Source organism: Tuber melanosporum, assembly GCF_000151645.1.
Source record: "Tuber melanosporum whole genome shotgun sequence assembly, scaffold_21, strain Mel28".
Lineage (NCBI taxonomy): Eukaryota > Fungi > Ascomycota > Pezizomycetes > Pezizales > Tuberaceae > Tuber > Tuber melanosporum.
In genome coordinates this window covers 909,647-936,804 of record NW_003298875.1, presented here as the reverse complement: position 1 = coordinate 936,804, position 27,158 = coordinate 909,647, and the positions used below count along the sequence as shown (strand labels likewise).

Genomic DNA, 27,158 nt, shown 5'->3' with positions numbered 1-27,158 from the left:
TCTGGCGACATCAGCCTCTCCAAGCTATACTCCGTCTGGAAAACATTATTCCTTCCCGGGCTGTTTTGTCCCTGATCGGGGAGATCCTGGTGCGATTTTTTACCCTTGTGGACGAGAGATTGGCAGGGGGAAGGGAAGTTACCCGGCGTGGGCTTTCATATCAACACCATTTACAGGGGAATATACCTCCACGGAATCGCCTTGCCTTAAGTTAGGCCGTAACTCTGAGGAAATAGAGTGAAAAAAGGAAAAGATAAACACAGTCGGTTGTCATACTTTTTACGTCAGAAAGCCTCTCCGAGCGTTGGGTATACCCTCACTTGGGAGTGGAGCTTTTCTTTTCGGTCCATTCGCAGCGCCAGGGGTGTCAAGAAACCTCTTGAAAATCTCACCCTATCGCTCAATGCTCTCTGTTCTCCCTGGAAGGTATCATATTTAGAAAAATGTCAAAGCTTCCAACGATTCTTGACTTCTTCCGCAGTCTTTTTCCTTCCCTCAAGACCTTTGCGCTGCTCGGGGGTGAAAGAGATGGGCGAAGTGTGTAAATACTCCGTCCCTCGTCGCGATTATGAAAGCTTGTTGATGGAATTAGGTGGTAAATTTCTCTGCCGATGGATAGTCTGTCTACCGTCAAGTGCATGGATGGCGCCGGTTATCCAAAAGCTTCTTGTCGGGTCGAAGCCGAACACATCACCCGCCGGGCCTTTGGGCAATTTCTCTTCCTTTTGACTTTTCTTCTTTCAAATAACCTTGTACGAGTACTTGTACTATACGGGATTCTCGCTACCATTCACAATTGGGACGAAAGTGTGCTATGGCAATCAGGGCTACTGTAAGGGGGAGAAAGGTACTGTAGCTAAGCGAGGTCAAGTGAGGGTAAAACACCCAAAAAACAAGCGGGTATCGAGCTGTACTGTACTCGTACTGTACTGTACCGGCACGGTGTCTCGGATACGGGAAGGTACCGTACCGGCACTGCGCGACAAGCTTGATTGATTGATTGATTTGATAATGGCGGTGGCTATGAGTAAAAAAAAAAAAAAAAATCAAGGCGTGATCTGATCTGATCTGATGCCCTGATGTGATTCTTGGCAAGAAAGAAAGGATATAAAGAAAAGAAAGAAAGAAAGAAAGAAAGAAAGAAAGAAAGAAAGAAAGAAAGAAAGAAAGAAAGAGGCACTACAGTATCGATATTTTTTTATTTTTTTATATAAATATTATTATTAAAATTTTAATTAGTACCGGTATGTTATTTTGATATCCAGGTAGAGAAGCATCCGGGAGGGCATAGTTTTTTGGTCCCATGTCCGGGGGAGAAGAGAGGGGAAGAGTTATTTCAACACGTGGAAAGCACTCTTCTTTCCATTCATCCCTTCCCACCATCATCTACTCGAGTATATCACAACCACCTTCCACCGGCAGAGGGATAAAAAAGATCCATACATCAAGACAACCCCACCACTCACAAGGAAAAAATCTCTTCCCCAACCAAGGACGGGGAACAAGCAAAAATCAAAAACAAAAAAAAAAAAAACATAACAAAGCGAGACAAAAAAGAAAACAGGTGGAAGAAAGGATGCCCCAAACTCTGTTCTTTGTCACCAGCAACGCTAGCAAACTGGCAGAAGTAAGCGCTATCCTGGCCGCTAGCGGGATAAGCGTCCAGAGCATGGCCTTGGATTTACCTGAACTGCAGGGGAGCATAGAAGACATATCGAAGGATAAAGCGAAACGTGCGGCAGAAGCGGTATGTGTCTGTCTGTGCATGTCATTCCATCCATCTTCTTCCCTTTCCTCTTCCCCTCTCCCTCTTCTTCCTCCTCCGCCACATTCAAGGGAGAGGAAAAAATTCTGATGGTGGTGAGGATATGTGCTTACGGAATTGTTTTCGTTGTTGTGACGGTATCATTGTGATTAGATTGGCGGACCCGTTCTAGTCGAAGATACCTGTTTGTGCTTCAATGCTTTGAAGGGATTACCTGGCCCGTATATGTGTGTCACTCCTCCTTCCCCTCCTCCCCGCCATAGAGCATGTTGTCATCATTGTGGCGCTATGGTGCAAACACGATTACGAAGACCATAGAACAAACATCTATTGAACAAACAAATATAACTTACTCACAGCCCACAATGCCCCTTCCCTAACCAACCAACTAACCAACACCTATGTAATGGCGCTCCAGAAAATGGTTCATGAAAGACCTCGGCCATGAAGGTCTCGTGAACATGCTCGCCGCGTACGAAGATAAGTCCGCGCAAGCCGTGTGCACATTCGCCCACTGTGAGGGGCCTGGGAAGGAGCCGGTGTTGTTTCAGGGTAGGACTGATGTATGTATGATTTTGCCCCTCCCCCTCCCTCTTCCCTCTCCTTCTCTCTCTCCACTTCCTTTCCTTTTTCCACAAGAGAAAAAAGAAAGAAGAAGAAAAAGAAAGAGTAAAACGGGGCAGAGTTGATTCACCGGTCATTGATCCGCACTGTGTGTATACAGGGTAAGATTGTGCCTCCTAGAGGACCTGCGAAATTTGGTTGGTTTTCCCTCCTTCCTTCTTTCACCCCTTTTTGTCTTGTTTTGTTCGTGTGTTGTTTCCCTATTTCCGGGACTGACTCGGGCATGTTGGCGGTGGCGGCAGGATGGGATCCGATATTCGAGTACGAAGGGCAGACGTGAGTTTCTCTTGCGATTTTTGTCACATGTGCTTTTTTCGGGTTTTCGGATATTGGCTTTGCGATCATTGACTTTGGCTTTTTCACCTCTCCTTTAATAGGTACGCCGAGATGGACAAGGCCGCTAAGAATTTGATCTCACATCGCTTCAAGGCGCTCGAGATGCTTAAGGAGTGGATGGAGGCTCATCCCTAGATTACCCGCGATGTGCGGGGAGCGTTGCTCTATGGTACTCTAGCGTTTTATAGGGGGAGGTTTTTTTTTGTCTCATTATGTCTAGAGGCTAGGAACTAGAGGTTGATATACCGAACTGAGTACGAGTATCCTTGGGCAAATTTTACACGCCCTCCGGATTGTTTTGTATCCAATGCCTCGTCCATGCGGATATCCTGTCGACGTTGCTGTCAATCTCCTCTGTGGTATCGCTCCGTAGCTCAATTATAGCTTCCTCATCGTATGCCTCCCTAGCTTCTTCAAGGATGACCTGCATGATCTCGGCGTCGAGATTCTCTTGGAGTTTTTTGTCTGCAGAGGCCATCAGCCAGTATTCGTACAACACCCCCAGGGCGCGATGAATCGGGGCAGGAAGTCTATTTTTCGTAAGGCTACATACCCGGATAGTTCCTGCGTCCCAAAGGTGTAATGCGTCAGCACACAGCCAATCAGCTACCACCAGCAAGCCGCCACTGCCACAAGTAAGAGAAGGGAAAGGAGGGACACTCACCGTTTCTCCAATCGATCATATAGAATGGTCGAATCCGCACGTAGCACAACAACAAGATCTATCCAGCTCTTCGGGAACAAATCACATACGTGCCAATCAATGATGTACCCGCCCTCCTTAACCTCGTCCTCGATTTCGTCCAGAAGCTGAGCAACCAACCAAACACCCCCTTATATTTAGCTTCGGGAAAGCGCGGATATCCGGAACGAAGGAAAAATATAAATAAAAAGGCAAGCCGGAAAACAAACCTTATCTTCGTCGATCATATGGCTTTTTAGTTCGTCATCATAACCGTCATAGCAGTTGCGCTCCTTGGCAATATGGTTGATGGAGAGGTGTTTGAGACCCAGTTCTGTGATTTGTGCTAGGTGCTCGCAGTGGCAAGATTTACCTGCGTTGGATCAAGATAGCGTCAGGGACAGTTTCCCGAATAACTGGGTATACGCCAACGGAAATGGAAGTTTCCTCCCGCAACTGTTAATAGAACTGGATGAGGGGGGGGGGGGGAGTGGGGGATAGGGTGAGAAATGTCAGATGCGAGATGCAAGTTCGCTGCAACGTACCGACGCCGGGCGTGCCGGTGATTATGATGTTTGGCTTTGTACGAGGCATGGTGAGATGTGTCTTTGATTCTGGCGGGTGCAGGCCTCAGTTTTTGTTTTCGTTTTGGCCTTGGTTTGATCTGGTGCTGTTTTGCTTTATTTGGGTTTATTTTGTTTGGTGGGGGGTGGGGTTTGGATCTGCGGTTATCATAACTTACTGGGTTCAGCTGATCTTTTTTTTTTTGCCATCCGAACCCTAGACAACGGTGGGAGGCTTACCCTAACCCTTGAATTCTGGAGAAACTTTGATCCGGAGGTTTCTTGGGGGGTGGGGGGCGAGGGTGCGAACGGGCGATAGATATGTACAGTAGTCTACATACCGGCATTGTACGATCGCGGCGTCCGGGGCCCCGGTGTCATCTTGTACAGTACCCGTTCTAGTGTGGGTACGTACGCCGAACAGACCCTAGCATCAAACAGTAAGCCGGAATCATACATAACCAAAGCATTTCTGGAATTACTACTCGGGAGACCTATTGGCTTGGGAGCTAGTGTTTTTATGGGGGAGGACTGTAATTAACCTGTTACCGGTATCGTGCTATCGCACGGTGTTGCTACCGTGGAGGGTACGAGTAGTCTAATTCGAACAATGTCATTCCCAGCATCAGGTTCTGTGGTGGGGAGAACAGCTGGGGTTGATTCAATCAAATCAATTTTCTTGGTATTGAAGGATTCTGGGCGAGTACAGGGAGAACGCGTTGCTTCGAATCACCCATACCTCGGCTGTCGCCCAATTTGCTTGGACAAACATTCTTGCCTACGCCCCCCCATGAGCAACTCACATGCCAACCACCAACCCGGCCTTCTCCTTCCCCTACACCCTTCCACTTTTTCTCCACCCCCCCCTGTGACGTCCTCCATAAAATGCTCTAACATCACTGCTTCTCTCCTCCCCTTCGCCTCGAACAAGGACTTCTATAATTATTGTCGTCAGACGTGCCTACGCGAATTGTTCGAACCCGATACGGTAGCTTATCATGGCGGGCTCCTCCCGTGTACCTGTCTCCCTGCGGAGCTTCGCTTCCTCGAAGAAAGCCACGGTGAGAAGCTCATCGCTCCTCGTACTCAACCTTGACCTGTAAGATCATTTCCGCTCGCCCCACGCCCACGTGCCATCGGAGATTGACGAGAGGGTGAGGGGGGGTAACAATAATAATAATAATACGAGCTTAGCTGACCGATGTCCATTAAAACGGAAAAAATAAAGATTCCGAAATATCGTGTTTGCCTTTTTCGTCCTGCGGCACTTTCGCCGCGCCGTGCGCAAGTTGCGTGGTCGCGGTGTGTTCGGAACCTTAGTAGATTTCTATTCAGCTGTGCAGCGGTACTCGTATGGTGTTTTCCTCAACTTCCCCGGAATCAGGTCGAAGGTGCAGTCACAGGTTGATGAGGCGTTGAAGAGGTTGGAAGATAAGCTCGTTCCCAAGGGGCCTGGTGTTACCCGCTATCATGAATTGCCCAAAGAGGGAATGACCGAGCTGCAGGTGAAGGCGGAATTGAAAAAGTATGGTATACCAAATTCTTTGTTATTTTCGATCCAACGATTTGGGGGTATCCGAGCTGATGATGGCTGATCTTTGATGCAAGACTGAGCGAAATGGAACATGCATCGTGGGAGGAAGGAAAGGTCTCCGGTGCGGTGTATCATGGCGGGGACGATCTCTTGAATCTTCAAAGTGAGGCATCTCGTATATTTTCTATCAGCAACCCAATGCACCCGGACGTCTTTCCTGGTGTGAGAAAAATGGAGGCTGAGATAGTGGCAATGGTAAGGGCGATTGACTTGCTCCAGAGGTTGTATCGGAAACGGCATTGACGTGATAGGTAGGTCTTGGCAATGTTCAATGCGCCGTCTAGTGCCGGTGGCATCACGACAAGTGGGGGCACCGAGAGTATCTTGATGGCTTGCTTGTCTGCTAGAACAAAAGCGTACGTTGAGCGTGGCGTTTCTGAACCTGAGATGTGAGCATCGATATGCCCCTTCCCATAATTATACTGAACTGCTGACGGTTCGTAAAGCATTGTCCCGAGCACAGCTCATGCTGCGTTTGACAAGGCAGGCCATTACTTTGGCTTGACCGTGCACCGTGTAGCCGTGGATTCCGTAACCCTTAAAGTTGACCTCAAAGCAGTTGCCCGTTTAGTAAATTACAACACAGTTTTGGTAGGCTACGACTGATTACTGGAACCACAACCCGCATTTGCTAATCGGCTGTGATCCAGATTGCTGGGTCAGCACCAAATTTCCCACATGGAATCATTGATGACATCGTGGGTTTGAGCAAAATTGCTTTGAGAAGGCGGATCCCATTGCACGTTGATGCCTGTCTTGGGTCTTTCCTGATACCATTCCTTGAGAAGGCAGGGTATCCAACTGAACCCTTCGATTTCCATGTCAAGGGCGTAACCTCAATTTCGTGTGACACTCACAAATGTTCGTCTCCCAAGAATCGTATTTCTTTGCATCATTGACAATGTTTCGTAATAGATGGATTTGCTCCCATGGGAAGTTCCGTTGTGCTCTTCCGTACAAAGAAGCTTCGGTCTTATGGCTATTTCATTTCTGCCGCCTGGACTGGTGGAGTTTACGCTTCACCTTCTCTCGCTGGCTCCCGTGCTGGCTCACTTATCGCCGGAACTTGGGCTTCTCTGATGAGCCAGGGTGAGAATGGATACACCAATTCTTGCCGGGATATTGTTGGTGCCGCAAAGGAAATTGAGTCTGGTATCCGCGAGCGTCTCCACCCGGACTTGTACATTCTTGGAGAGCCTATGGTTAGTGTGGTAGCATTCTCTAGCAAGACTCTTAATATGTACGAGGTCGCGGATGAGTTAAGCTCGTTGGGATGGCATCTGAATGCTCTACAAGATCCTCCGGCGCTTCACATTGCTTGCACCCGCCCTACCGTGTCTGCTGTGGAGAAGTTCTTGAAGGATTTGGAGAAAGCCGTACAGAGTGTAAAATTGAGGGGCGAGGGTGAGCCTGGATCAAGAGCTGCCGTTGGTGAGACTACTGCGCTATATGGAGTTGCGGGAAGTCTGCCGAACAAGAGTGTTATCAACACGATGGCGACTGGGTTTATTGATACTTTGTATAAGGCTTAAGCTGGGAGTTTCTGGTATTGGATGCTGTTGATATGCTGGGATGGAAGAGATAGGAATCGTCTTGGTCTAGATAGGGAAATGGTGGTTCCGGGGGAGGTTTTTTTTTTTTTTTGTAATGTACACATGAGTATTCCTTTTCGTTTCGTTTCATCTTTTCTTCACCTCTCATTTGTTATGCTACTGATTGGAAAATCTTCGTCCTCACACTTGCATCAGGGGATACCTTCGTTAAGGATAGGAACGGGTATTGTCTGAGAGGGGGAATAGGCATATTTGGTCACAAGCACACAATAAAAGCGAGTCTGATATCACTTTACCATTCGTCCCACCGTGAAGAAAGAAACCTACTTCTACAATCCACGGAACCACATTTCTATGCACAAGTAGTATTTAACATTGCATAATAACTACCTTATCGTTTGTTGGATCTGGACACACTTAGGAATCTAGTTTCACGGGAAAGTTTCCATTCTCTGTAATGGCATTAGAGTACATGTCTCGAGAACGTTGAAGTTGAAGTGGGGGGGGGCATACCGCGTTGGGTATCCCATCTGTCGATCCAGGAATTCGGGCACAAGGACCTGTATGCAAGGTAGAACTATGATCACATGCGATTAGCACAGGAGCAAAAAAAAAAAATCCCGCATCTGGATATAGCAAACCTGCTTGCAAGGAGCGAAATCCTCTCCCTTTGCAATAATGCATTTGTGGTAGTCGACGTACTGTCAGTTGCAATCAGCTACTTCGATCGACCAAGAGAGGGTGAGAGTTTGGAGGGATAAATAACATACGTTTTGCCAGCAATGCTTCGTCTGGTTCTGGTGCGGAAATCGTGCATCAAAACCTGTACCCGCCAAAAAAGTTTGTCAACCTTCCGTGCCCCTTCCATCTCACCACAACCTCCCAATCAATCCCGATCCCGCACCGACCAAGTAACCGAGTTATAGAAATCCGTACCAGCAGTAACGAACTTGAAAGGTTTAGTCTCTCTCTCTTCGTCAGACATGGTTATCGTTGCTTGCAGTTTCTGAGTGGAGTTGTTTGCTCTTCAGTTTTGAGTTTGCAGCGTGGCAATTGGAGATGATGGTCGCTGGAAACGACGATGATGATGGTGGCTTGTTTTACTGTGCGGGTGAGATTTACGGTGGGGTGATAGGGGCTTGGCGGAGAAGTTACCCGGAACTTGGCGGGTGATATTCCTCTTACCGGTGGTGTGGGGTGAGGCGTGAAACGACAGCGAGGATACTATATGTGACGATGACGATGGTGCTTTTAAGAATTACTTGGGCAAATCTAAGGAGGGGCACGACGGGCTGTGGAGGAGTTTGGAGGAATGGGAGCGTTAGGGGTGCAGGCACTGCCACTACCGGACAGACTGGACCAGCCAACGTCCGGGAGCTATATAGGCGGAGGAACGCTAGCGGATTATACTATACTATAAGGTGAAGGCTCCCTCCAAACCCCGTGTCCCTTTCCTCTTTCCTTCTTCCTATCTTTCAATTATTCATGGTTTCCAACCCAAAACAGCCTTGGAATAGCCACGTTAACCCTCGCCTACGCCTCAGTCCCGCTCTACCGCGCCATTTGTCAAAGGACCGGCTTCGGCGGCACCCCCATCACCGACCAGACCCGCTTCACGCCCGAGAAGCTCGTCCCCGTGACCGGCGCCCGCCGCCTACGCATCACGTTTAGCGCTTCCGTCTCAGACGTACTGGAGTGGAAGTTCACCCCACAGCAGCGTGAGGTGCGCGTGTTGCCGGGCGAGACCGCGCTGGCCTTTTACAAGGCGAAGAATTGCTCCAAGGAGGACATAATTGGGGTTGCGACTTATAGCGTCACGCCGGGGCAGGTTGCGCAGTATTTTTCCAAGATTCAGTGTTTTTGCTTTGAAGGTTTGTTCTTTTCTCTCTCTGCTGTTCAATATAATTTATTTAACCTTGTATCGCCGACCCGGCTTCAACTGTATTCTACTGGCTGATTGGCTGGCTGCTTTGGTTGACTATTGGGCTAATACGGGGGTGGGGTTGGACCTTCAGAGCAGAAATTGAGCGCGGGTGAAGAGGTGGATATGCCTGTGTTCTTCTTTATTGATCCGGACTTTCTGGACGATCCGCAGATGAGGGGGATTGACACTGTTACGCTCTCCTATACCTTCTTTAGTATGCGCTCTCTCGGTTGGCCGCTGTAGCCGAAATGGTGCTAATGCGATGTCCAGAGGCAAAATACGATAGCAAAGGCAATTTAAGACCAACAGCTTAGATTTACTATATCTTGTTTTGTGGATAGGGTTTGCTGGTAACAACTGGGGAGAAGTCTGGGGGATGGGGCGGGGATCTGTTATGATAGAAGCAACTCCTACTCGGGTTTGCTATTAGGCACTTTACCAGATGAGTTGTGGAGCGAGTGATAAATCGTGACACTTCTACTCAAATCGCCATTGGGCCGTGGTGTTTTTGGGCTTGGTTGCGTTTGCGATTCATCTGAGCTCGACCCAAGATTTTTGGAACCCAATCAAGTCTCTCACGGTAATACTTGATGCCGCAATTCAGGCAGGATCGTAAGTGGCAACTGGTGGCGAATTAATGCAGAAGCGCAAGCAGCGTATGTACGGTACCACTACCTACTCGATGCGCGAATTCCCATTTCGTCAACTCGCCCCCCCCCCCGAAAAGCTCCCCCTGCAGGGAGCTTGACTTTCGCCCTGAACGTGTTGAGTCACTGCTCGCCACCGGATCCAGTTTGCTTGTTCGGCTCTGCTAGAGGGGGGGGGTGAGAGGTGTATTTCGTTTTTGGCCCTGAGCGTGCCTGACCGACCGGGGGGGCGTCCCGGTACGGTGGACGTGTCATGCTGTGTCTTGGCGGATGTTGATTTTTTGCATGTGTTGCTTGGTTTGTTGGGTCCTCATGTTCTTGGGATCCCTCTTGCGGTAGTGTGTTTGCGGTGGTTGGGTATGCGGTCGGTCGCCTCTGCTTCTGCTTTCCGTTTACGCTTCCTGCTATCTATGTATTGAGGAATGCACTGGTGTGAGTGGACGAGTGACTATCTATGACGGCATATTTAGACTACCTAGAAAAAGGAGTAGCGTTGCCCAACAACCTCCCTGCGGATGACGGCAGTCAGGGTGTAAATTTACTAGTGCGGTGTCGGGTATTGCTAGCATACTAGCTTAACTGCTACAGCTCCTTCCATATTTTCCACACGCTGTCTGCATGCGTTCCTGGGTTCGAGCGAGGTTCACCTTTCCGTCTCGGTGGTTATCTTTAGTCGTAATGCTCGGATGCAGAAAACTCCCAGTTTCTGGTTGGGGGCTGGAGGCTGCCCATCACTATATCCAATCGTACCCTACGCTATGGTTTGGATTTCTGGATAAGAGATTTGTTTGAATGCAGTTAAGTCTCCTGTAGACATGTGGGTGCCAGTGATCAAAAGTGCAAGGACCTACATGCCGTAGTGCTTTACCCCTAAGGGGTGCCTGTAAACCATTCAGTCGGGATTGCGATGGGGCACTTTTCGTTATTTATACACCCCAAGCAGGACTTTTGCTATGATGCTTTACGTTGCGTGACGGGTTGTTTTTTTCTATTCATATTCCTGTAAGCGTTCGTGCACTTCTATATCGAGCTGGCCGGTTCTCCCGCTGGTCTGTGGGATAGGTCGGCGCCTCGGTGTGATCCTTTCCCTGCAGGTGCTGCACGAGTAGTAACTACCAGCTTGATGTCGGCTTCGCAGATTTCAGGAGGTTGGGTTGGAAGGATCTCGGGCATCTATCTACGGGGCTGCACAACGCTAGGCCCCGCTTTTCTCGAGCTCTTGGAGTTTCCTCAAACCGGCCCTCTCGCTCAGATACCGTATCTTCTGCGGGCTTCCAAGTAGAAAGGAGTGGTGAATGGCCTGGGCTTCTGCCCTGGCTGTGGCCGCTAGCGCCCAGGATAAGTCACTAGAGCGCTTGTGCCCGCTATGTCGGTGATGATGTGGAGAAGTACCTGCCGGGAACCGAGGTGTATAGGAGCTGGTATGGTGGCAGTGGTAGAGATGGATTGGATAACGCAGTCTTGTTTTGTTGAATGATCTAGGGTCGGTAGGAGCTATATCATCACGTATCGTAACGAGGAAGACCTTGGAGGCAGGAAACAGAGAGAACTAGCGCTACTGAGCTACGATACTGGATCGCTTGCAGTGGGTATTTGTCCCACGATGGCGGAGGACAAACCCAGTGTTGCGTGTTTTCACCTTTGTTTTGATGCTTGGAGGGAGCGGTCATTGGCGGGCACGCTAGGCTTTGAAAATACTTTACAGCATGGGACGCAACCCCCCAAAAAACATGGCCGAAGGCCGGAGGGGAAGGCAGTAATAGTAGAACCCTTTCCTGCTTTCCTAGCCACTAACGAGGCGTCAACGAAAAGGAGCACAAAACAAAATGTTTTTTTTTTAAAGAAATCCAATTTTGAGAATTCCTCCATTGGATTCGGAGGGGGAGGGTCAAACGATTTACAACGCCGTGCTGGGCCGACCTCCAGGCGAGGTAAGAGGGCCGTCCCCTCCTCCCTAATATCCTAGCTTGAGACCACCCGCTATTCTGGTAGACCATTCAGGCCTGCTGTTTCCCGGCTGTCACAATTTTGTTTGGTTTATGTGAAGCGTCTGATGAATTTAACGCCTTTAATGTCTATAGTGCAATCTACAACTGTGGGATGCCTAGTACTCTCTTCATTGAATGCTGGAGGAGGGCTTGCTAGCGATTGATCAGAGAGGAAAGAGCGGTTTCTGTTGGATAACGTGGGTGCGAGTGGCCTTCCGTATACGGAGTTTGCCATGAGGAAAGCAACATATCGACATCAGCTTGCTGTCCACACTCGGTTCTTAGATTCAGAGAAATTTGGGAGGGGGGAATATCCCAGCAAGGACAGATGTGGTAGGAATTATTCATGCATGTAGTCATTGAGAAAAGCCAGTAGGTTACATGGCGACTATTGGCGAAGATGTAGTTTAATGGTAAATGGCCACCCTATCTACTGATTCAGTCGTTTTTGTGCTGGGGAGTCTGTATAAATTTAGCGACTAGGATTTGCGGTTATCCTTTCATAAATTAGAGGAGGCAAAAAAATTCTTTTTTTCACCTGCTATCTCTAGGATCGCAGACTGCCTCGACCCTAGGCTATGGCCTGGATTCGGGTTCTACCACCTCGCAGTAGTAGTGGTTTTTCCCTAAAGCCTTGTTGAGGAAGGCTAAGGTCTTTAATCTTCTAGTCTCTATAGGACAGTGTTCGTTGCTTTTCCTGCCTGCACGATCGTTCAATAATAGCTCGTTATAAGGTGGGGATTGAGCTCCTGGGATCCTATTAATTGAGTGAGGGCCAATTTTTTTTTCTAGACATTGACCACTGCACGAGCTTGGTATTTGCGTAGCGCTACTGTAGAATGAATGCCTATCCTTCTGGCAGGTGGATTTGAAATTGTTTCGCCCAAGATTAAGGATAATGGCATTAAATTATTAAATGTTAAATGCATTGTATGAGTAGACACGTCCTTAAGGGGAGAGAAACTGTAAACGTTGATCACTGATTACCAGAGTCAAGAAACTCCTTTCTGTTAAAAAGGAATTATCACAATAGAGATCAACACTGGGGAAAGCGAGGTTTGGCGGCAGGAAAGGCACATCTCGGAAGAGATCAGGGATTGAAGATGGGCGGCCTAAGGCCATCGGGCTCCGTGCTGGCAGGTGCATAACAGGAGTAATATGCTATCCATGGCTAACGAGAGCCTCGTTCAAAGAATTGTACCCGACTTCGAAGTCTGGCGTCAAACGTTCCATATAACAGCACGCTCTGGCACATTGCCATCGACAGCTTCAAAAGGGGGTCCAATGGTACTTCACAAACTTCACGGCGGTGATATTGCCAAACAGAAATAGGACTGTCTGTGCGACCATCTACCTAAGGCGAGGCGGCAAGAATGACGGAAAGATGGAAGAAACAGTTTCCACCCATTGCTCCTTGTTTGAAAATTCACCCCCAGGTGCAGTGCGGGTGATTGAGTGCGAGATATAGGAGGAGGTGGACCTTTCGAGCTATTGGGCTGTGCTTGGCCGAGCTCGTCTTTTTTTTTCTTCCCCGGCCCCCCCACTGATATCCTTTGCGCGACTCTTCCTCCGGACACAAGATCGTGCAGGCTATCCTGCTTTCTCCTCCCTCTTTCTTACTCTTGAAGATGTCCTCGCCATGCTCACGATCGAGCCCTCCAGCTACCCTAACAGCTGATACTTGAATGCTGTTAAAGTTATAACTAGTATAATTTCATAAGCTCTTTCTTAGATTCGTGTATTTCGGCCTGCCTCCAAAAATATGATATGATAGTGTGAAGAATTCACGAATTTGAGCCCTTGGCGAGCACTAGCACTAAATTAAATATCTCTTGGGGGCAGGGTTTCGTGTTCTAACTGTAGATGAGATCAGTATAAATGTCTGACTACTGCACGGAAAGTTGATTTGATCATTGACCCATTTGAGTAGCAATAGCGCAGCCCTCAGGTTAGAGAAATGGTCTCCGCATCTTTTCTTACTCTAGAAGTCGGGTTCGCGCTAGGGGAGCCTGTCCAATTGCCTTTTGCTATCATATTTATTTAGTTGAGGTGTGGCGATTTGGTGACCTTCATGCCCTCTCGTTGGCTCGGTTACCCTTAACTTAGCTCTAATCCGACTTTTACGAAACGACACGGGTAGATGAATGGTCGGGCAACTACTTGAGTGCTTCGTACTCTAATAATTGTATCGATATGATAATACGCGAGTATAGTGCTTATTGAGAACTGATTATCGAGTTTTGCATCACAGTTACGATATACCAGTCTACATATATCATACCAGAATAATAGTCTAGCAGTTATCACACTTCCGCGAATAATTGTGAGACGCGGCTCTGGTTAGTCATGCTGCCCGCCCCACCAAAACCCCGCCAAATAAGCTTCCCAAGGTTTTCCAAAGCAGCACCCCCGCCGAAACCTGATTCTCGACTTTCCTCCCCCCAAAAAGGCTACCCTATAGCAACCTTGAAAGCGCCCATGACCTTCAAGACGAGCATGACTGCACCAGTTGATCGGAAGCAGGATTTATTCCAAGATATCGGGACAAAAGTTGAGAGCGTTGCGGGTGGCGCTGCCGGCTTGGTCGAAAATGACGAGGACCAGACAAACATTGAGGAGCCTCAAGTCGTCGACAACATTGGTATGTCAACTTACCTCCTACTCCACAACATATACGCAAGCTAGGCTAATAGGGGAGGGTTGTTTCGTTAGAATCACTATGCATGAATTGCCACGAACAAGGCACAACCAGACTCCTCCTTACTCGAATACCCTTCTTCCGCGAAGTAGTGATCATGTCCTTCGACTGCCCACACTGCCACTTCCGCAGCAACGAGATACAATCTGCTGGAGTGATCCAGGAGCGTGGGTGCGTTTACACCTTCACCGTAGAGTCAAAGCTCGACCTCGACCGCCAGCTTGTCAAGTCCGAAACCTGCATGGCTAGGTTTGTCGAGCTAGATTTGGAGATACCGGCCCAGCGGGGCCAATTAACTAATATCGAGGGTCTGCTAAGCCTTGTGCTAGAGGACCTAGCCGCCGACCAACCGGTCCGGAAAAGTCTGCAGCCCGAGTCGTACGAAAAGATCGAGGATTTTATGAAGAAAGGAAGGAAAATGCTCGATGGTGATTCACTCCCTTTTTCTATCAAGCTGGACGATCCTGCTGGGAACTCGTGGGTTGAGCCGAAGCCGGATGATTCTAGGAATAAGTGGGTTCGTCAGGATTATGTCCGCACGCCTGAGCAGAATGCTGCATTGGGATTGGCGGATACCACGGGTGATCAGGAGAAGGAGGAGGAGGAAGAGGGGGATGTGATTAAACCGGATGAAGTGCATACTTTCCCTGCGAGCTGTCCCAGTTGTGTTAGGCCTTGCTATACACACATGAAATTGGTCGAGATCCCACATTTCAAAGAAGTGGTCATTATGAGCACTGTCTGCGATGATTGTGGATGTGAGTCTACCTTTTAGCCCTGAAGTATGCATATCACTAACATCTCACAGATAAGAGCAACGAAGTAAAAACTGGAGGAGCAGTCCCCTCAAAAGGCCGTGTCATAACTCTCAAAGTAGAAGATGAGGACGACTTAGCTCGCGACATCCTCAAGGTTAACCTAGCCCCTCCGCCTGTTTTAAATATTTCAAAACATCTAACATCCCCAGTCCGAAACCTGCGCGCTCCAATGCCCAGAACTCAACCTCGATCTCACGCCTGGCACCCTCGGCGGCCGCTTCACAACCCTAGAAGGGCTCCTAACCCAAGTCTACGATGATCTCCACCATCGCATCTGGGGCGACGTCCACGGTGAGAGCTCAGACTCCCTAGACGAGCAGACTAGGGACCGCTGGGAAGAGTTCTTCGTCGGTCTCAGAGACGCCAAGAGTGGGAAGAGGAAGTTCACTTGCATCCTCGATGACCCGTTGGCTGCTAGTTATGTTCAGAACTTGTATGCGCCGGACCCGGACCCGCAATTGACGATTGTTGATGTGGAGAGGACGAAGGAGCAGGAGGATGATTTAGGGATCTCGGATATGGTCACTGAGGGGTATGGGGAGAAGGAGCCAGAGAAACAGGGGGAGTGAGAGGCTAAGAGCTGAATGTTTCTTCGAGAACCTTTATGACAGATACTGTGTTTTTAGAGTAGTTAGGGGGGGGAAACTTAGAGCTTAATCCTATTGGCGACCTATTGTATTCTAGATTGAGCCTTATTGTTCAGTTATCTCCCTAGTGCCCGGTAAATAGTCTTCGCTCATACTATGTCATGGCAAACAAAGTGGTTGGGGAAATTTCTGCGAATTACTACTGAGCGTAACGGCAAGAGCCACGAAGACTAGCACCCCTAGGCGACTGACTCGTAAACTAATTCCATCCCAACAACGGCCCTTACGTAAAGGCGCCCAGTCAAGCCAATTCCAAAATACTGCCCTGTATAAAAAAAACTCGAAAATCTTAGGTCTTGCTGGGAGTCGAACCCAGATTACGGGAATCAGAATCCCGGGTGCTAGCCATTACACTACAAAACCAAGTTGCATGGACATTTCACGATCTTTCACATATTAAATTTAGAGTTTAGTTGGAGTCACAAGAAGTTCTCACTAGTTTATCATGGTACTCCATCCTAGGAAAAAATTATTATCTCCCGTCGGACTCCTTAGCAGGGAAAAATTACTGCCAACCTGACTAGTCCTGCGACAACAATGGCCCAAAAATGCCAGCGCAGCATAAGCCTACGGGCACCCACACCCGCCAGAGTTAAATGAATGACTCGCCCAATATCTACCAGAAGGTGCTTATCTATGACGACCGAGACTTCAATAAGATAGCTAAGTCTTAGCAAGAGGCTTGCTTCTGCTCATTGTCCTCATCGTATGGGATGCCCTGTTTGGGCCAGGTAAGATCAGATCCCAACTCTCCCTATAGGAGAATAGGCGCTTGAAAAAGTGGGCCTTTTCTTTTTCCTTTCTTTTTTCAAGTGGGGGGATGGGCTGTCGAAGTGCTTGTTTATTCTAGATAAGCTGATCCATGAAGTTAATGGCGGGGCTTGAATAACGGAGTGTCCTCTCTTATGATTGATAGTGCCTAAGCGTCAGCTACACGTGGAGTGTTACAGTTATGTGTCAGTGGCACCACCTCCCATTGCTAATATCTACCGGGCGGGGGATGCCCCGATGGAAATCACTGGCAATCACTCGCGCCTTTAGCCTTCGTTGTTGTATGATACTGTATGATACCTGTGGGGCCCGACTCGATCATGAAACCCTAATGACTACCCCTCCATTTTTAATGCCTTAGAATATGATACAACAAAGATCACTCACCTCCCCATATTACAAGACTGAAATACTCGAGTATAGGATATCGTAACTCTTATGGCGGCGCACCACTTTATTTACCCATCACTCTGGATTTGTGTTCTAATTGTAAACACCCCAAACTTGGGTTGCCCATGTGTTGCCTCCCTAAATAGATATAGGCAGAGCTGGAATATTGGAACATCATGTCTTCCGTACCCACCATACCCCACCGTCTAGCATCTCGCCCGGTTATCACCTCATATTAGCTCCTATCCTGCCTCTACTCCTATAGCAACTGTCTTACTCTGTCGGGCACGCCGCCCGAGCTAAAGGCCCCGCCTTGCAATGATACTATACCGGACGGGCTGCTAGAAGCTACCCAGTGTCAGCCACGCTCGTGAAGTCCCTAGACAATTGGGAGCCCTGTTGTTTGAAGCCAGAAAGTTCACCTGCACACAGGTTCCCAGGTTTATATCACAAGAGGTTGTCGGCCTGCTTGATGAAATCTAGTTTTTTTGGAGTTTGGCACCAGCAATTGACCTGAAATCTTACAACTTTAATTCCCACCCCCCTTTCAGGCGTGCGCATCCCCCTAGAAGACATAGTGTTTATTGGAGCCGGGAAGTCTTGCCCCGTCAGATGCACTATCCGAGATATATCAAAAAGTTACAGGCAGATTCATGTATGCTTTTGGCTGAGCGCATTGGTGGACTTTCACCAGCTTTTGTTTGGGTATGCCGCTACCTTCCAACTCAGTGACGGCCTCAGGACCGGCTAGCATGGTGGCTAGCTCACTCCTTGCTGGCGCTGGAAATGTATACCAAGCCTCGTAGGGGGTATTTCTGGGGGGCTCTAGGCTTCAGCATGTTCCATACTGGCTTTACCTTCGTTTTCCGTTTGCTAGCACAATCATCAAGTTCATTCTTTCCCCTACCAATGATTCTTCCCCATTGCTTTTGTGGGGATCGGGGGACTAGGCCAGTATCGTATAGTATGCAAGATAAACTTACCGTTTGGTCCCTACATATTTCAGAGTGATACCCTATGAGAATTACCTTGGCGCTTTGTCATCAACATGAGCCTCCCACGTACCCCTCCATTGTGTGTTCTGGAAATTTCGCAAAGCTCTATCATTAGTAAAACACCAAGGCGTGAAGTTCAACCCCCCACCAAAAACAACACCCAGGCACCCCTTCTTCCTTCTCTAGTAACTAAACCGACCACAGCGCGAGTATGTCCGGAATATTCCAGGGATCGAGAAACAATGGAACTTTATGTTTGTCTTTCTCGCTCCCCCATTGAGTAAATTGATGGGCTGGGGCTAATGGAGGTTTTCACGGGGCAGTTCTCGGAGGAGAGAAAATTACAGGGTCGGATGTTAGAGATCAGAACGGTAATCCACCCCGCTCCCCGTTTAAACGCGTTAGAAGGGAGATGGTATTGATGAGGGTCTGGAATAGTTCTCGCCACACAAGCTATAGCGAATATTGTCAAGAGCTCGTTTGGACCTTCGGGGTTGGATAAGATGATGGTGGATGATATTGGAGATGTTACGGTTACCAATGATGGCGCTACTATTCTCAGTTTATTGGATGTTGAGCACCCTACCGGGAAGATCTTGGTCGATCTGGCTCAGCAGCAGGATAAAGAGGTCTCGTTCCCCTTCCAACTGCATTATCACCTCCGTGTTTGCAATGCTGATTATGGGTTGGATAGGTTGGAGATGGAACAACTTCGGTCGTGATTATCGCTGCCGAGCTCCTCCGTCGGGCAAACGAACTTGTCAGGAACAAAATTCACCCAACTACAATCATAACCGGTTACCGTCTAGCCCTCCGCGAAGCTGTAAAATACATGACAGAAGTAATGTCAGTAAAAGTTGAAACCCTAGGAACCGAACCCCTCTTAAACATTGCAAAGACCTCCATGTCCTCCAAGATCATTGGTTCGGACTCAGACTTCTTCGCGCAGATGGTCGTGGATGCAATGCTCGCCGTCAAGTCCACTAATACAAAGGCTGAAGTTAAATATCCCGTCAAGGCAGTCAACATCCTTAAAGCCCACGGGAAGAGTGCTACGGAGAGTATGCTCGTTAAAGGGTACGCTCTTAACTGTACTGTTGCTTCCCAAGCTATGCCCACGCGGATTCTGAATGCAAAGATCGCATGTTTGGACATGAATTTCCAGAAGACAAGGATGGCATTAGGTGTTCATATTACTGTTGACGACCCTAACCAGCTGGAGGCAATCCGACAGCAGGAGTCAGAGATGGTTCTCGAGAGGATAAAGTTGATTCTAGACGCTGGTGCAAACGTCATCCTCACCACCAAGGGTATCGACGACCTCTGCTTGAAGACGTTTGTAGAGAAAGGAGCTATGGCTGTACGCCGTTGCAAGAAGGAGGACCTCAGAAGGATCGCAAAGGCCACTGGCGCAACGCTAGTCAGTTCGCTTTCGAACCTGGAAGGAGATGAAGTCTTCGAGGCCTCATCCCTCGGATCTGCAGAGGAAGTTGTCCAGGAGCGTATCTCAGATGATGAGTGTATCTTGGTGAAGGGCACCAAGTCATACTCCTCTGCATCCATCATTCTCCGAGGGCCAAACGACTACCAACTCGATGAGATGGAGCGCTCAGTCCATGACTCCCTCTGCGCTGTCAAGCGCACCCTCGAGAGCGGGAAAGTAGTCCCCGGCGGAGGAGCCGTCGAAACCGCCTTGAGCATCTACCTAGAGAACTTTGCTACCACAGTCGTGCGTTCCTCTGCTTTACCTCTCCTATACCCCCTTCACATGCTAACGAGGGTGAACAGGGATCCCGCGAACAATTGGCTCTCGCAGAATTCGCCTCTGCCCTTCTAGTCATTCCCAAAACATTGGCCATAAACGCAGCAAAGGACTCCTCAGACCTAGTCGCCAAACTCCGCTCCTACCATGCTGCCTCGCAGACCGCCGCTGAAACTGAGACCAAGAAGCGGAATTACAAGAACTATGGGTTGGATTTGATGAAGGGCAAAGTTGTGGACGAGGTTAAGGCTGGCGTGTTGGAGCCTACGATGAGTAAGGTTCGGAGTTTGGTATGTTTTCTCCTCCCTTTCTTTCTCCTCCCTAACCTGAAGTGATCTAACTTGACTTGCTAAACGTAGAAATCTGCTGTGGAGGCATGCATTTCCATCATGAGGATTGACACTATGATTAAACTAGATCGTAGGTTTCCCCAACCCCCCTACACTTCCTTGTTGCTCTGCCGAGAAACGATCGCTGACAGTGTTTTTCTTCCTCTCCTCTCGTGCCTACAGCGGAGCAAAGACAGGAGGATCCTCACGAGGGTCACTAATCTATGGACCCCAAAGTTGGCTGGTTCGAGCTTGTGATGTTTCTAAGGTTAACTGAAACCCCTAGAATAAAAGAGATTGAATGGTATTTTCCATCTATATAGCTCCGCTTAGAATTCAATGACAATTTATTTTCCTAACTATTCTAAAATGCCAAGATTCGCCAAACCTCACTTAAGGGTCAAGTTGAAAGTCTCATCATAGTAGAATATTTGTGATAAGATGTATTCAAACCCCTTGAGTGGTCAGGGCCACGGTATAGGAGAGAATGAAATGTTTCAGATGACTGTTGAAGTTAAAGTGGATGTTAGCTGTTATTGCAAGTATGATACTATGAGGCATACTCTAAAAGGTAATATATTTAGAAAATTCTCTTGTATTTAGCTAAGACAATCAGGACTTCCTACTAGGAAATAATACAGAAGTATTTCCTCTTATTACCCATTACTTAAGGATGATATATTCTTAAATAACTTTGGAGATGGCATTGTTTTCCAAACCTTTTTCCTTTCCTTCTGCGAGGCGTAATGACTAATAGCGTAAAACCATGCAGGCACTGTAAGCAGGTTGCATTGAATACAAAATTATAACTTACTCAAAGTGCAAGCAATCTTTACCACCACCTGTGTTTTATGTGCAAAAGACAAGGTAGAAAGAAGTACTAGAAGTAATTATATATTTCGTAACATGGAAAGATGCCATTTAACCATACTAAGGTTGCTATCAATCGTGTAACTAAATTTTGCCACTACTTGCAGTTACACAATTATCGGGAACCTTGACACAGCCAAAGAGGTAAGGAGATAGGAGGGTAACATTGAACACCTAACAGTACGAAGGGCTTACATAGCAGTTAGCCAAATCATACATCTAAGAAAAATAGAAAGGAAAGAAAAAAAAACCATCACAAACATCAATATTGATATAACTACCACACATTAAAGATCTCTTTATGTATTCCCAGCCCAATGAGAGCAACAGCACGCTTGTGCCTAGTAATTCCTCTCTCGTAAGGCTAACAAACGCACTTGCAATAGATGGATGGGCAAATAGATAGATAAATGGCTAACAATACTTTTATACAGCAAGTAAAACCACAACACAAGATATCACTCGCTTACGATACAAAGATAGAATCCTTGCTCCCACAGCAAGTATTTGACAAGAAACGTAGATAACAGAAAACTGTAGGGAAAGAGAGGAGAAGGGAAAAACTAGAAAGTAAAAATAAGGAATACCTGCTCCAACCCTCCGAAAGCTAAACCAAAAGAAAAAATACCCCCCCCCTGCCCCACAGGTCACCTTATCCCCAACCCTTCACAGAACCCATATTCCCTAACGAGTGAAAACATGTGAAAAGAAAATAGAAGGGGAAAAAAGCACCAGGACGAATTAAAAAAATAAAAACGACAAGAACACCGTCGAAAGAAGAATAAAAAGAATAAAAAAGTAAGACTACATGAAAAGCAGTGCACGGCAAGTTCCGTCCGTTCTAAACTCCCGTCTCCTGATCGCTTATCTTGCCCGCCCCATCCACCAGAGCACTCCTACACCCCACCCAGAAAAAACAAATTCAAACAGAAACGAAGAGAAACCATCCTTTCTCCATGTTGTCCCCCCACCAAGGAGACAACTTCCGTCATTTTCTTGCCTCGCCTTCCCTCTTCGCAAAGTAGTATGTGAGGAGATTTTGGTGGCCAGACTTCATACCCTTGAGGATTTGGTCAAATAGCCTCTCATCGTTTCTGAGCTTGCTGTGCATCTCAATACACATCGACACACAGGCCCTTCTCACTTCCGCATCTTCGTCGTCGAGAGACTGTCGCATGGGTGTTAGTAACGAATTCATTAATACGGGCGAGATTACAACAAACCTTAACAGCTAACTGGCCCAGCCTTGCAAACTGAGGTTCTAATGAAGCAATCTTAGATGCTCTGACAAGCGCAGCAAGGCAAGTCAAACTCATGCACCAACTCTGAGTCGCCTGTCGGAATCCGGGCTTGTCTCGAGGAAGCGAGACATTCAGGATCGCTTCGATTCCAGTTGTGGGATCCACGATCGCCATAAACTCCTCGACAATCTCCTCAATCCCGGTAGTGACATGAGACTGGGTTGGGTATTTGCCCCTCAGATCGATAAGAGTATGCAAAACCGGCGCCTCGTGTCGTGAGAAATAGGGAGCAGTCTTCGACAGCAGTTGTTTAAGCACCAGCAGCCCTTGTACACGGAGGTCCGCCGCCCTCTCGGCATCGATTGAATTGTCCTCAAGATACTCTAATAAGGCTTGAAGCAACTCATCAAATACCTTTCCACCCTCCCAGATGTCGTGGAATGTCTCGCCATTGTTCTCCTGCAGCACAGCCCTCACGGGGTTCTCCCTCGCAATACCAATTAGCTTTCTGAAGGCTTGTGTGTCAATCTCACGATTTTGAAGTCTGGTAATAAGCGTGAGTAATAACCGCGAAGAGTGTTCGGGAGTCTTTGGCAGGTTGGAATTGCTAATTTGCTTCTTCATCTTTGACCGATACCATTCACCAGTTCCGGCGGCCGGCCCCTTATCAACGCCGGTGCTCGTAGCAACAGCTCCATTCGACTCAATCACCGGATCTTGGTAGACTTTGATTATCGGATTCTTATCATCCGCACGAGAAGATCGTCGGCCGGTTCCATTCTGGCTTGCGAGAGACTTCGAGTTGCTCTCTGGCGTAGAGGGTAGGGGTGGTAGATCCGTGACATTGTCTTGAACATTCGCTCGTGTAGGTGTGACAGGCCTAGGCGCAGGAGGAAGCGGAGGAAGGCTTATCATGGTGATATCCTCATCCTTAAGATTCTGAGGACTCTCTGGAAAATAATTACCTTTCTTCAAAGTGGGAGAAAAGTTCCGAGGCGGGCTTCTCATCCCAATACGAGGAACGCTGCCCAGTACCTGCTCCACATCCGCAACCTTCTCCTCAACAACTATTAAATCTCCATCCTCTTCCACATTCACACCCCAGGCCTTCTTTAGATCACGCACTGTCTGCGATTCAAAGGTATTCAAAATCTTATCAAAGGCCTCCAGGTCCAATCGCTGAAGGTTCTTTAGGAGTCCAGTTAGCGGATTGTAGTTCGGCACTCTCGTATTGTTAAGCATCGCGATCAGCCGGTTAACATAGAGCTTGAAATTGGAGACATCGCTCAAAAATTCATTGGGTGATCCATTGAGATGTGATTCCACGATTTCATTCATCCAAATCAGGCATCCATGAATGATCTTGCGCTTCTGAGTAGTAGTGAACGATCCAAGCGCCAACTTCCTAGGGACAACCCCAGAGACACCCATGCTGGTTAAAATTCTGAACAGTAACTCTGTAGCTTCTGATTCTGTCATCAATTGCTTTAAAGCGGGAATGCTATACGAGGTAATCGGTTGCGAATGCTCAGCATCATCACCCTCACTAAGGAGTAACACTTTAGGAACAATCTGATCCATCGGCACCACCTTGATCAATTCCGCCAAGACTTCCGGTGCCACAACATGTTCGACCACCTCCGGCTGGGGATCGTTCAGAAGCTTTGCTAGAGTTGGAGCAAACACATCACTTGGCGGGAGCGTCGGCATCTTCTGACCATCGTAGTTTGGGGGTATCCGTTTCGCCAGGATACAGGCAACAATGATGACACCTTCGACCCTCACTTTCCAGTCTACGTGATTCAATTGTTCCAAAACAGTAAGTTTCCGGGTAGCGGCTGGGCTCTGTTGGCGAGCTGGTGTCATACCACGCGCAAGGCGTTCATGAATTCTCGGAGGCGAATTCATAGTAGGTGACCGCACACCATTGCCACGAGTGCCAAGAGGTGACGTCCGAGTAGATGGGTATGTCCCTGTAGGAGTGGCTGCACGGGCGAAAGCACCAGCGTCATAGGTTTGCTTGTCTACCCTATTTCCGCCCTTCGCTGGGTCTCTACGGGGTCGAACAGGAGCAGATGCAAGGCCAGAAGTGGTCGGAGCAGGCGAGGCGCCAACCATAGGCAAAGTTGCCAAAGTCTCAGCGCGTTCAGGCTGGGCTCGTAGGTTACCCCGACTTCTCTTAGACGCGAGTATTGCCTCCTTCACAGAAGGTCTCCCTGGCACACCGGCGGCAGCGCCTCTACCCAGTGGTGCTCTCAAGCTATTGACGCCCTTAAGTTGCGCAGTCACGGGAGCATTCGGGTTATCCTTGGCCAATAGTTTCTTGGTATTGTTATCAAGACCCTCCATCATCCTATCAATGATCGTTAGCCCGTCTCTAACAAGTGACCCAGCACAGTTACACTCACACTTCAGCACGCTCAGGCCATATAGAAGCAAATAGCCAATAAGTCTGTCTCATCCCCTCTCTAACACCTGGGTTGGCATCGGACATGCCCTTCTTCAGGCATTTCTCAATCAAGTCAGTTCCCCCAGAATGCTCAATATACGCCTTCTGATCAACATGAGCCTCCAATAAAGCCTTCAACCATCCGGAAGCATAGCTCCTAGGTTGCACATTCTTGTCGTTACACGCCGCCCACATGTGCTGTAAGATCTTCGAGTGGTAAGAGATGTTTGCGATCAGCATCGCCGTAGTAACTTGCCCGAGCTGTGACGTAATTTTCTTCGTCCCTGCGCACAGCTTAATGAAGCTGGATAGTAATATTTCAACCATGGGGTCCAATCCAGGGCCGACGATCTTTGCGAGATCCTTGACCAGCTGGCATCCGTTTGTTGCCACTATTGTCCGTAAAGAATTGACCACCTTCAGAATTCCATCGAGTAACGACTTAATTCCGGCCAGAAATGTTGTCTGGTAATCCCTATAAGCGTTGCCCCTTACCAACTGTCGGAGCTTTGTAATGTTCCGATCCCGAGCAGCCCAGTTCCCTTCAGATTCTCTCCCATCAAAAGACTCCACCATACCATGAAGAATCTCTTCGAGTTCACGGTTCGTGTTCACATACGCGGGTTCCAGCGTATCGAGTTCGCTTCCAGCAAGGCTGGCAACGTATGTTGATGAAGCCATACTCCCGTTAATGCTGCCCGCCATACTATGGCCTTGCCGGCTCACACCATCATCTTCGTGGCCATCTAAGGACCTTACAGAACTTCCCATGACGTCACCAGCTCCGGGTAGTCCAAGCTGGTTGACAATATATGTAGCGATTCCTTTCCTTACTTCGCGTTTCTTTAATTCCCGTTTAAGATCCGATTTCGCGTGATCCGGAGCATTCCTAACAAAATTATAAGCTTCCAAAGATAGCTCCCCTACTTCGCAAGCGCACAAAAAAACTTACTTGAATAGCTCCACGACAACCTCCTTTGAAGCTTCCCTCACAGGCTCGCTGGCATCTTCCAGTGCCTTGATCATAAAAGGTGTAAAACTCCGGAAGGAAAACCCTTGCCCAGCACTGTGTACCTGTAGAAGCCAATTCAAACTCTCCTGCCTTGCCTTTGGATTCTTACTACTGAATCCCATCTCCTTGATACCACGTTCAATCTCGTTTGGTGTGGTTTTCCAGAGATCAAGTAATGCGGTCAATGCTATCGACCGGTTCCGGTCCTTCTGGTCCCCAAGCTTTTCTATGAGGAGCGGCAGAATATGATGTACCTGTGGCTTTATACGTGCCTGGTCTTGAAGAGTTACCCGTTTAATCAAGTGGCCCAGGCACGACAAGGCATGTAGAGAAAGTGTGTTATTAGAGGAAGAAATTCCGATGCGACAAGCTTCGAACAGTGGATTAATTGCTTCGACCTGGGTAACACTCATCAGCTACAACCCCCACGGAATCCACCAAGAATCAGCGAACAAACCTGAACAAAATAGTGCTTAACCTGCGCCTTGACGCTCGAAAACTCGGCAACCTTTTGATCAACGTCTGCACAAGCCCCCATCAGTAACCGAAAAAGCGCAAGTCAAGCCTGAACGGTGGAAAGCCTACCATGGCCCCGGAGCACCACCAATAGGTGTTCCGGAACGTCTGCTCCCACAGACATCCTGCTTTTGAAGTTTGTTTATGAAATGGCGATGAGATGAACGAATCGATAGGAGGAGGTGGAGAGTGGAAGAGACTTTGCGCAATGGTTTTCTGGAAGGCCCGTACCGGGAAAATCCCAACGGGGTATACTTTAATCCACCCTCGTTAGTCAAGCAAGGAGTTTGTCGGCGGGTATCTAGGAGGTGGGGACAAGATTTTCCTTTCCCGTGCAATGGAACGATAACGGACAAGAGTTGCAGATCGGGTTGATGCTTGCGGGAGAGAAACAGTAGGAGATGGTAGAGGAGGGGATGTAATGCAAGGAAACGAGCAACGCTCGCAAGATAGGGGAGAAAACTTCTACACGGGAGGAGAGGGTGGAAATTGTACGGAGCCAGTCGGCAGTGTGAGAGCAGAAGGAGAGGGATGAAGAGGAGACTTGTTTCTGCCTTTGGGAGGGTTTACTTTTTTTCTTTTTGCTTTTCACAACTGGAGGAGGAGGAGAGAAGAGAGGGTCTTTGCGGGTCAAAACAAACAACAACGGGAAGGGAAAGAAAAGCAACGGCCCCTCCCTGATCATCCTTACAAGTACCATTCCGTCACAGCACAGGATAGAAGCGTTCAGATTTTGGTGGGGGACTCCTTGAACCATCAACCCACGCTACCCCGGTGCCACAAGGTTACCCAACTCTGAAGGACAAGACTCCTGAACAACGCTTATCCCAAATATAAGCTATTACAATAAATGACAGATTCAATTAAATCTTAGAAGCTAGAGAACATGACAATAGAAGCGGACTTGATGATGGGTTTTTGACTGAGCTTTGGGGTTTGAAAGGAAAAAGGAAAAAGACAGTTAATCGCTCACTGCCGAACCCA

At 48.1% G+C, this 27,158-nt stretch overlaps 9 protein-coding genes; 6 read left to right on the top strand and 3 right to left on the bottom strand.

Annotated features, from left to right (window-relative positions):
- Window positions 1-1,372: 1,372 nt before the first annotated feature.
- On the top strand, window positions 1,373-2,975 carry GSTUM_00005907001 (uncharacterized protein). XM_002837994.2 has 6 exons: window positions 1,373-1,747; window positions 1,919-1,992; window positions 2,184-2,328; window positions 2,490-2,526; window positions 2,632-2,665; window positions 2,767-2,975. The coding sequence occupies exons 1-6, from the start codon at window positions 1,577-1,579 to the stop codon at window positions 2,858-2,860; spliced, it is 555 nt and encodes a 184-aa protein (XP_002838040.1). The 5' UTR covers window positions 1,373-1,576; the 3' UTR covers window positions 2,861-2,975.
- A 27-nt stretch (window positions 2,976-3,002) lies between these two features.
- Window positions 3,003-4,127, bottom strand: GSTUM_00005906001 (uncharacterized protein; the record flags this gene model as incomplete). XM_002837993.2 has 5 exons in its annotated part: window positions 3,953-4,127; window positions 3,638-3,780; window positions 3,479-3,535; window positions 3,384-3,447; window positions 3,003-3,190 (listed from the first exon to the last, which is right to left on the bottom strand). Exons 1-5 carry the CDS (start codon window positions 3,999-4,001, stop codon window positions 3,003-3,005), a joined length of 501 nt encoding a protein of 166 aa, XP_002838039.1. The 5' UTR covers window positions 4,002-4,127.
- A 680-nt stretch (window positions 4,128-4,807) lies between these two features.
- Window positions 4,808-7,412, top strand: GSTUM_00005905001 (uncharacterized protein). XM_002837992.2 has 7 exons: window positions 4,808-5,069; window positions 5,199-5,495; window positions 5,579-5,759; window positions 5,820-5,953; window positions 6,011-6,155; window positions 6,215-6,425; window positions 6,480-7,412. The coding sequence occupies exons 1-7, from the start codon at window positions 4,969-4,971 to the stop codon at window positions 7,094-7,096; spliced, it is 1,686 nt and encodes a 561-aa protein (XP_002838038.1). The 5' UTR covers window positions 4,808-4,968; the 3' UTR covers window positions 7,097-7,412.
- Window positions 7,413-7,534: 122 nt separating this feature from the next.
- GSTUM_00005904001 (uncharacterized protein) lies at window positions 7,535-8,102 on the bottom strand (the record flags this gene model as incomplete). Its single annotated transcript, XM_002837991.1, has 5 exons — window positions 7,535-7,569; window positions 7,631-7,694; window positions 7,759-7,818; window positions 7,888-7,940; window positions 8,054-8,102. The coding sequence occupies 5 exons, from the start codon at window positions 8,100-8,102 to the stop codon at window positions 7,535-7,537; spliced, it is 261 nt and encodes an 86-aa protein (XP_002838037.1).
- Window positions 8,103-8,353: 251 nt separating this feature from the next.
- On the top strand, window positions 8,354-9,683 carry GSTUM_00005903001 (uncharacterized protein; the record flags this gene model as incomplete). XM_002837990.2 has 5 exons in its annotated part: window positions 8,354-8,538; window positions 8,662-8,782; window positions 8,814-8,988; window positions 9,133-9,255; window positions 9,312-9,683. The coding sequence occupies 5 exons, from the start codon at window positions 8,354-8,356 to the stop codon at window positions 9,353-9,355; spliced, it is 648 nt and encodes a 215-aa protein (XP_002838036.1). The 3' UTR covers window positions 9,356-9,683.
- A 4,399-nt stretch (window positions 9,684-14,082) lies between these two features.
- On the top strand, window positions 14,083-15,761 carry GSTUM_00005902001 (uncharacterized protein; the record flags this gene model as incomplete). XM_002837989.2 has 5 exons in its annotated part: window positions 14,083-14,317; window positions 14,389-14,955; window positions 15,010-15,132; window positions 15,183-15,286; window positions 15,342-15,761. Exons 1-5 carry the CDS (start codon window positions 14,155-14,157, stop codon window positions 15,759-15,761), a joined length of 1,377 nt encoding a protein of 458 aa, XP_002838035.1. The 5' UTR covers window positions 14,083-14,154.
- A 2,287-nt stretch (window positions 15,762-18,048) lies between these two features.
- GSTUM_00005901001 (uncharacterized protein) lies at window positions 18,049-18,454 on the top strand (the record flags this gene model as incomplete). The annotated part of the gene is made up of 3 exons (XM_002837988.1): window positions 18,049-18,249; window positions 18,319-18,366; window positions 18,434-18,454. The coding sequence occupies 3 exons, from the start codon at window positions 18,049-18,051 to the stop codon at window positions 18,452-18,454; spliced, it is 270 nt and encodes an 89-aa protein (XP_002838034.1).
- Window positions 18,455-18,462: 8 nt separating this feature from the next.
- GSTUM_00005900001 (uncharacterized protein) lies at window positions 18,463-20,445 on the top strand. XM_002837987.2 has 5 exons: window positions 18,463-18,624; window positions 18,690-19,724; window positions 19,784-20,047; window positions 20,117-20,177; window positions 20,270-20,445. Exons 1-5 carry the CDS (start codon window positions 18,502-18,504, stop codon window positions 20,305-20,307), a joined length of 1,521 nt encoding a protein of 506 aa, XP_002838033.1. The 5' UTR covers window positions 18,463-18,501; the 3' UTR covers window positions 20,308-20,445.
- A 1,412-nt stretch (window positions 20,446-21,857) lies between these two features.
- GSTUM_00005899001 (uncharacterized protein) lies at window positions 21,858-26,298 on the bottom strand (the record flags this gene model as incomplete). XM_002837986.2 has 6 exons in its annotated part: window positions 21,858-22,124; window positions 22,180-24,550; window positions 24,606-25,535; window positions 25,599-26,056; window positions 26,116-26,180; window positions 26,244-26,298. 6 exons carry the CDS (start codon window positions 26,296-26,298, stop codon window positions 21,945-21,947), a joined length of 4,059 nt encoding a protein of 1,352 aa, XP_002838032.1. The 3' UTR covers window positions 21,858-21,944.
- Window positions 26,299-27,158: the final 860 nt, after the last annotated feature.

What these genes read in the sequence shown, in the direction of transcription:
- GSTUM_00005900001 (XM_002837987.2), top strand. Translation starts at nt 18,502, where the DNA reads ATGGTGGATGATATTGGAGATGTTACGGTTACCAATGATGGCGCTACT. An exon ending in AGAACTTTGCTACCACAGTC is followed by an intron (nt 19,725 to 19,783) that starts GTGCGTTCCTCT and finishes GAGGGTGAACAG; the next exon opens with GGATCCCGCGAACAATTGGC. An exon ending in CACTATGATTAAACTAGATC is followed by an intron (nt 20,178 to 20,269) that starts GTAGGTTTCCCC and finishes TCGTGCCTACAG; the next exon opens with CGGAGCAAAGACAGGAGGAT.
- GSTUM_00005905001 (XM_002837992.2), top strand. Translation starts at nt 4,969, where the DNA reads ATGGCGGGCTCCTCCCGTGTACCTGTCTCCCTGCGGAGCTTCGCTTCC. An exon ending in TAAATTACAACACAGTTTTG is followed by an intron (nt 6,156 to 6,214) that starts GTAGGCTACGAC and finishes GCTGTGATCCAG; the next exon opens with ATTGCTGGGTCAGCACCAAA. An exon ending in TTCGTGTGACACTCACAAAT is followed by an intron (nt 6,426 to 6,479) that starts GTTCGTCTCCCA and finishes GTTTCGTAATAG; the next exon opens with ATGGATTTGCTCCCATGGGA.
- GSTUM_00005907001 (XM_002837994.2), top strand. Translation starts at nt 1,577, where the DNA reads ATGCCCCAAACTCTGTTCTTTGTCACCAGCAACGCTAGCAAACTGGCA. An exon ending in TGTTTCAGGGTAGGACTGAT is followed by an intron (nt 2,329 to 2,489) that starts GTATGTATGATT and finishes GTGTGTATACAG; the next exon opens with GGTAAGATTGTGCCTCCTAG. An exon ending in TTCGAGTACGAAGGGCAGAC is followed by an intron (nt 2,666 to 2,766) that starts GTGAGTTTCTCT and finishes CTCCTTTAATAG; the next exon opens with GTACGCCGAGATGGACAAGG.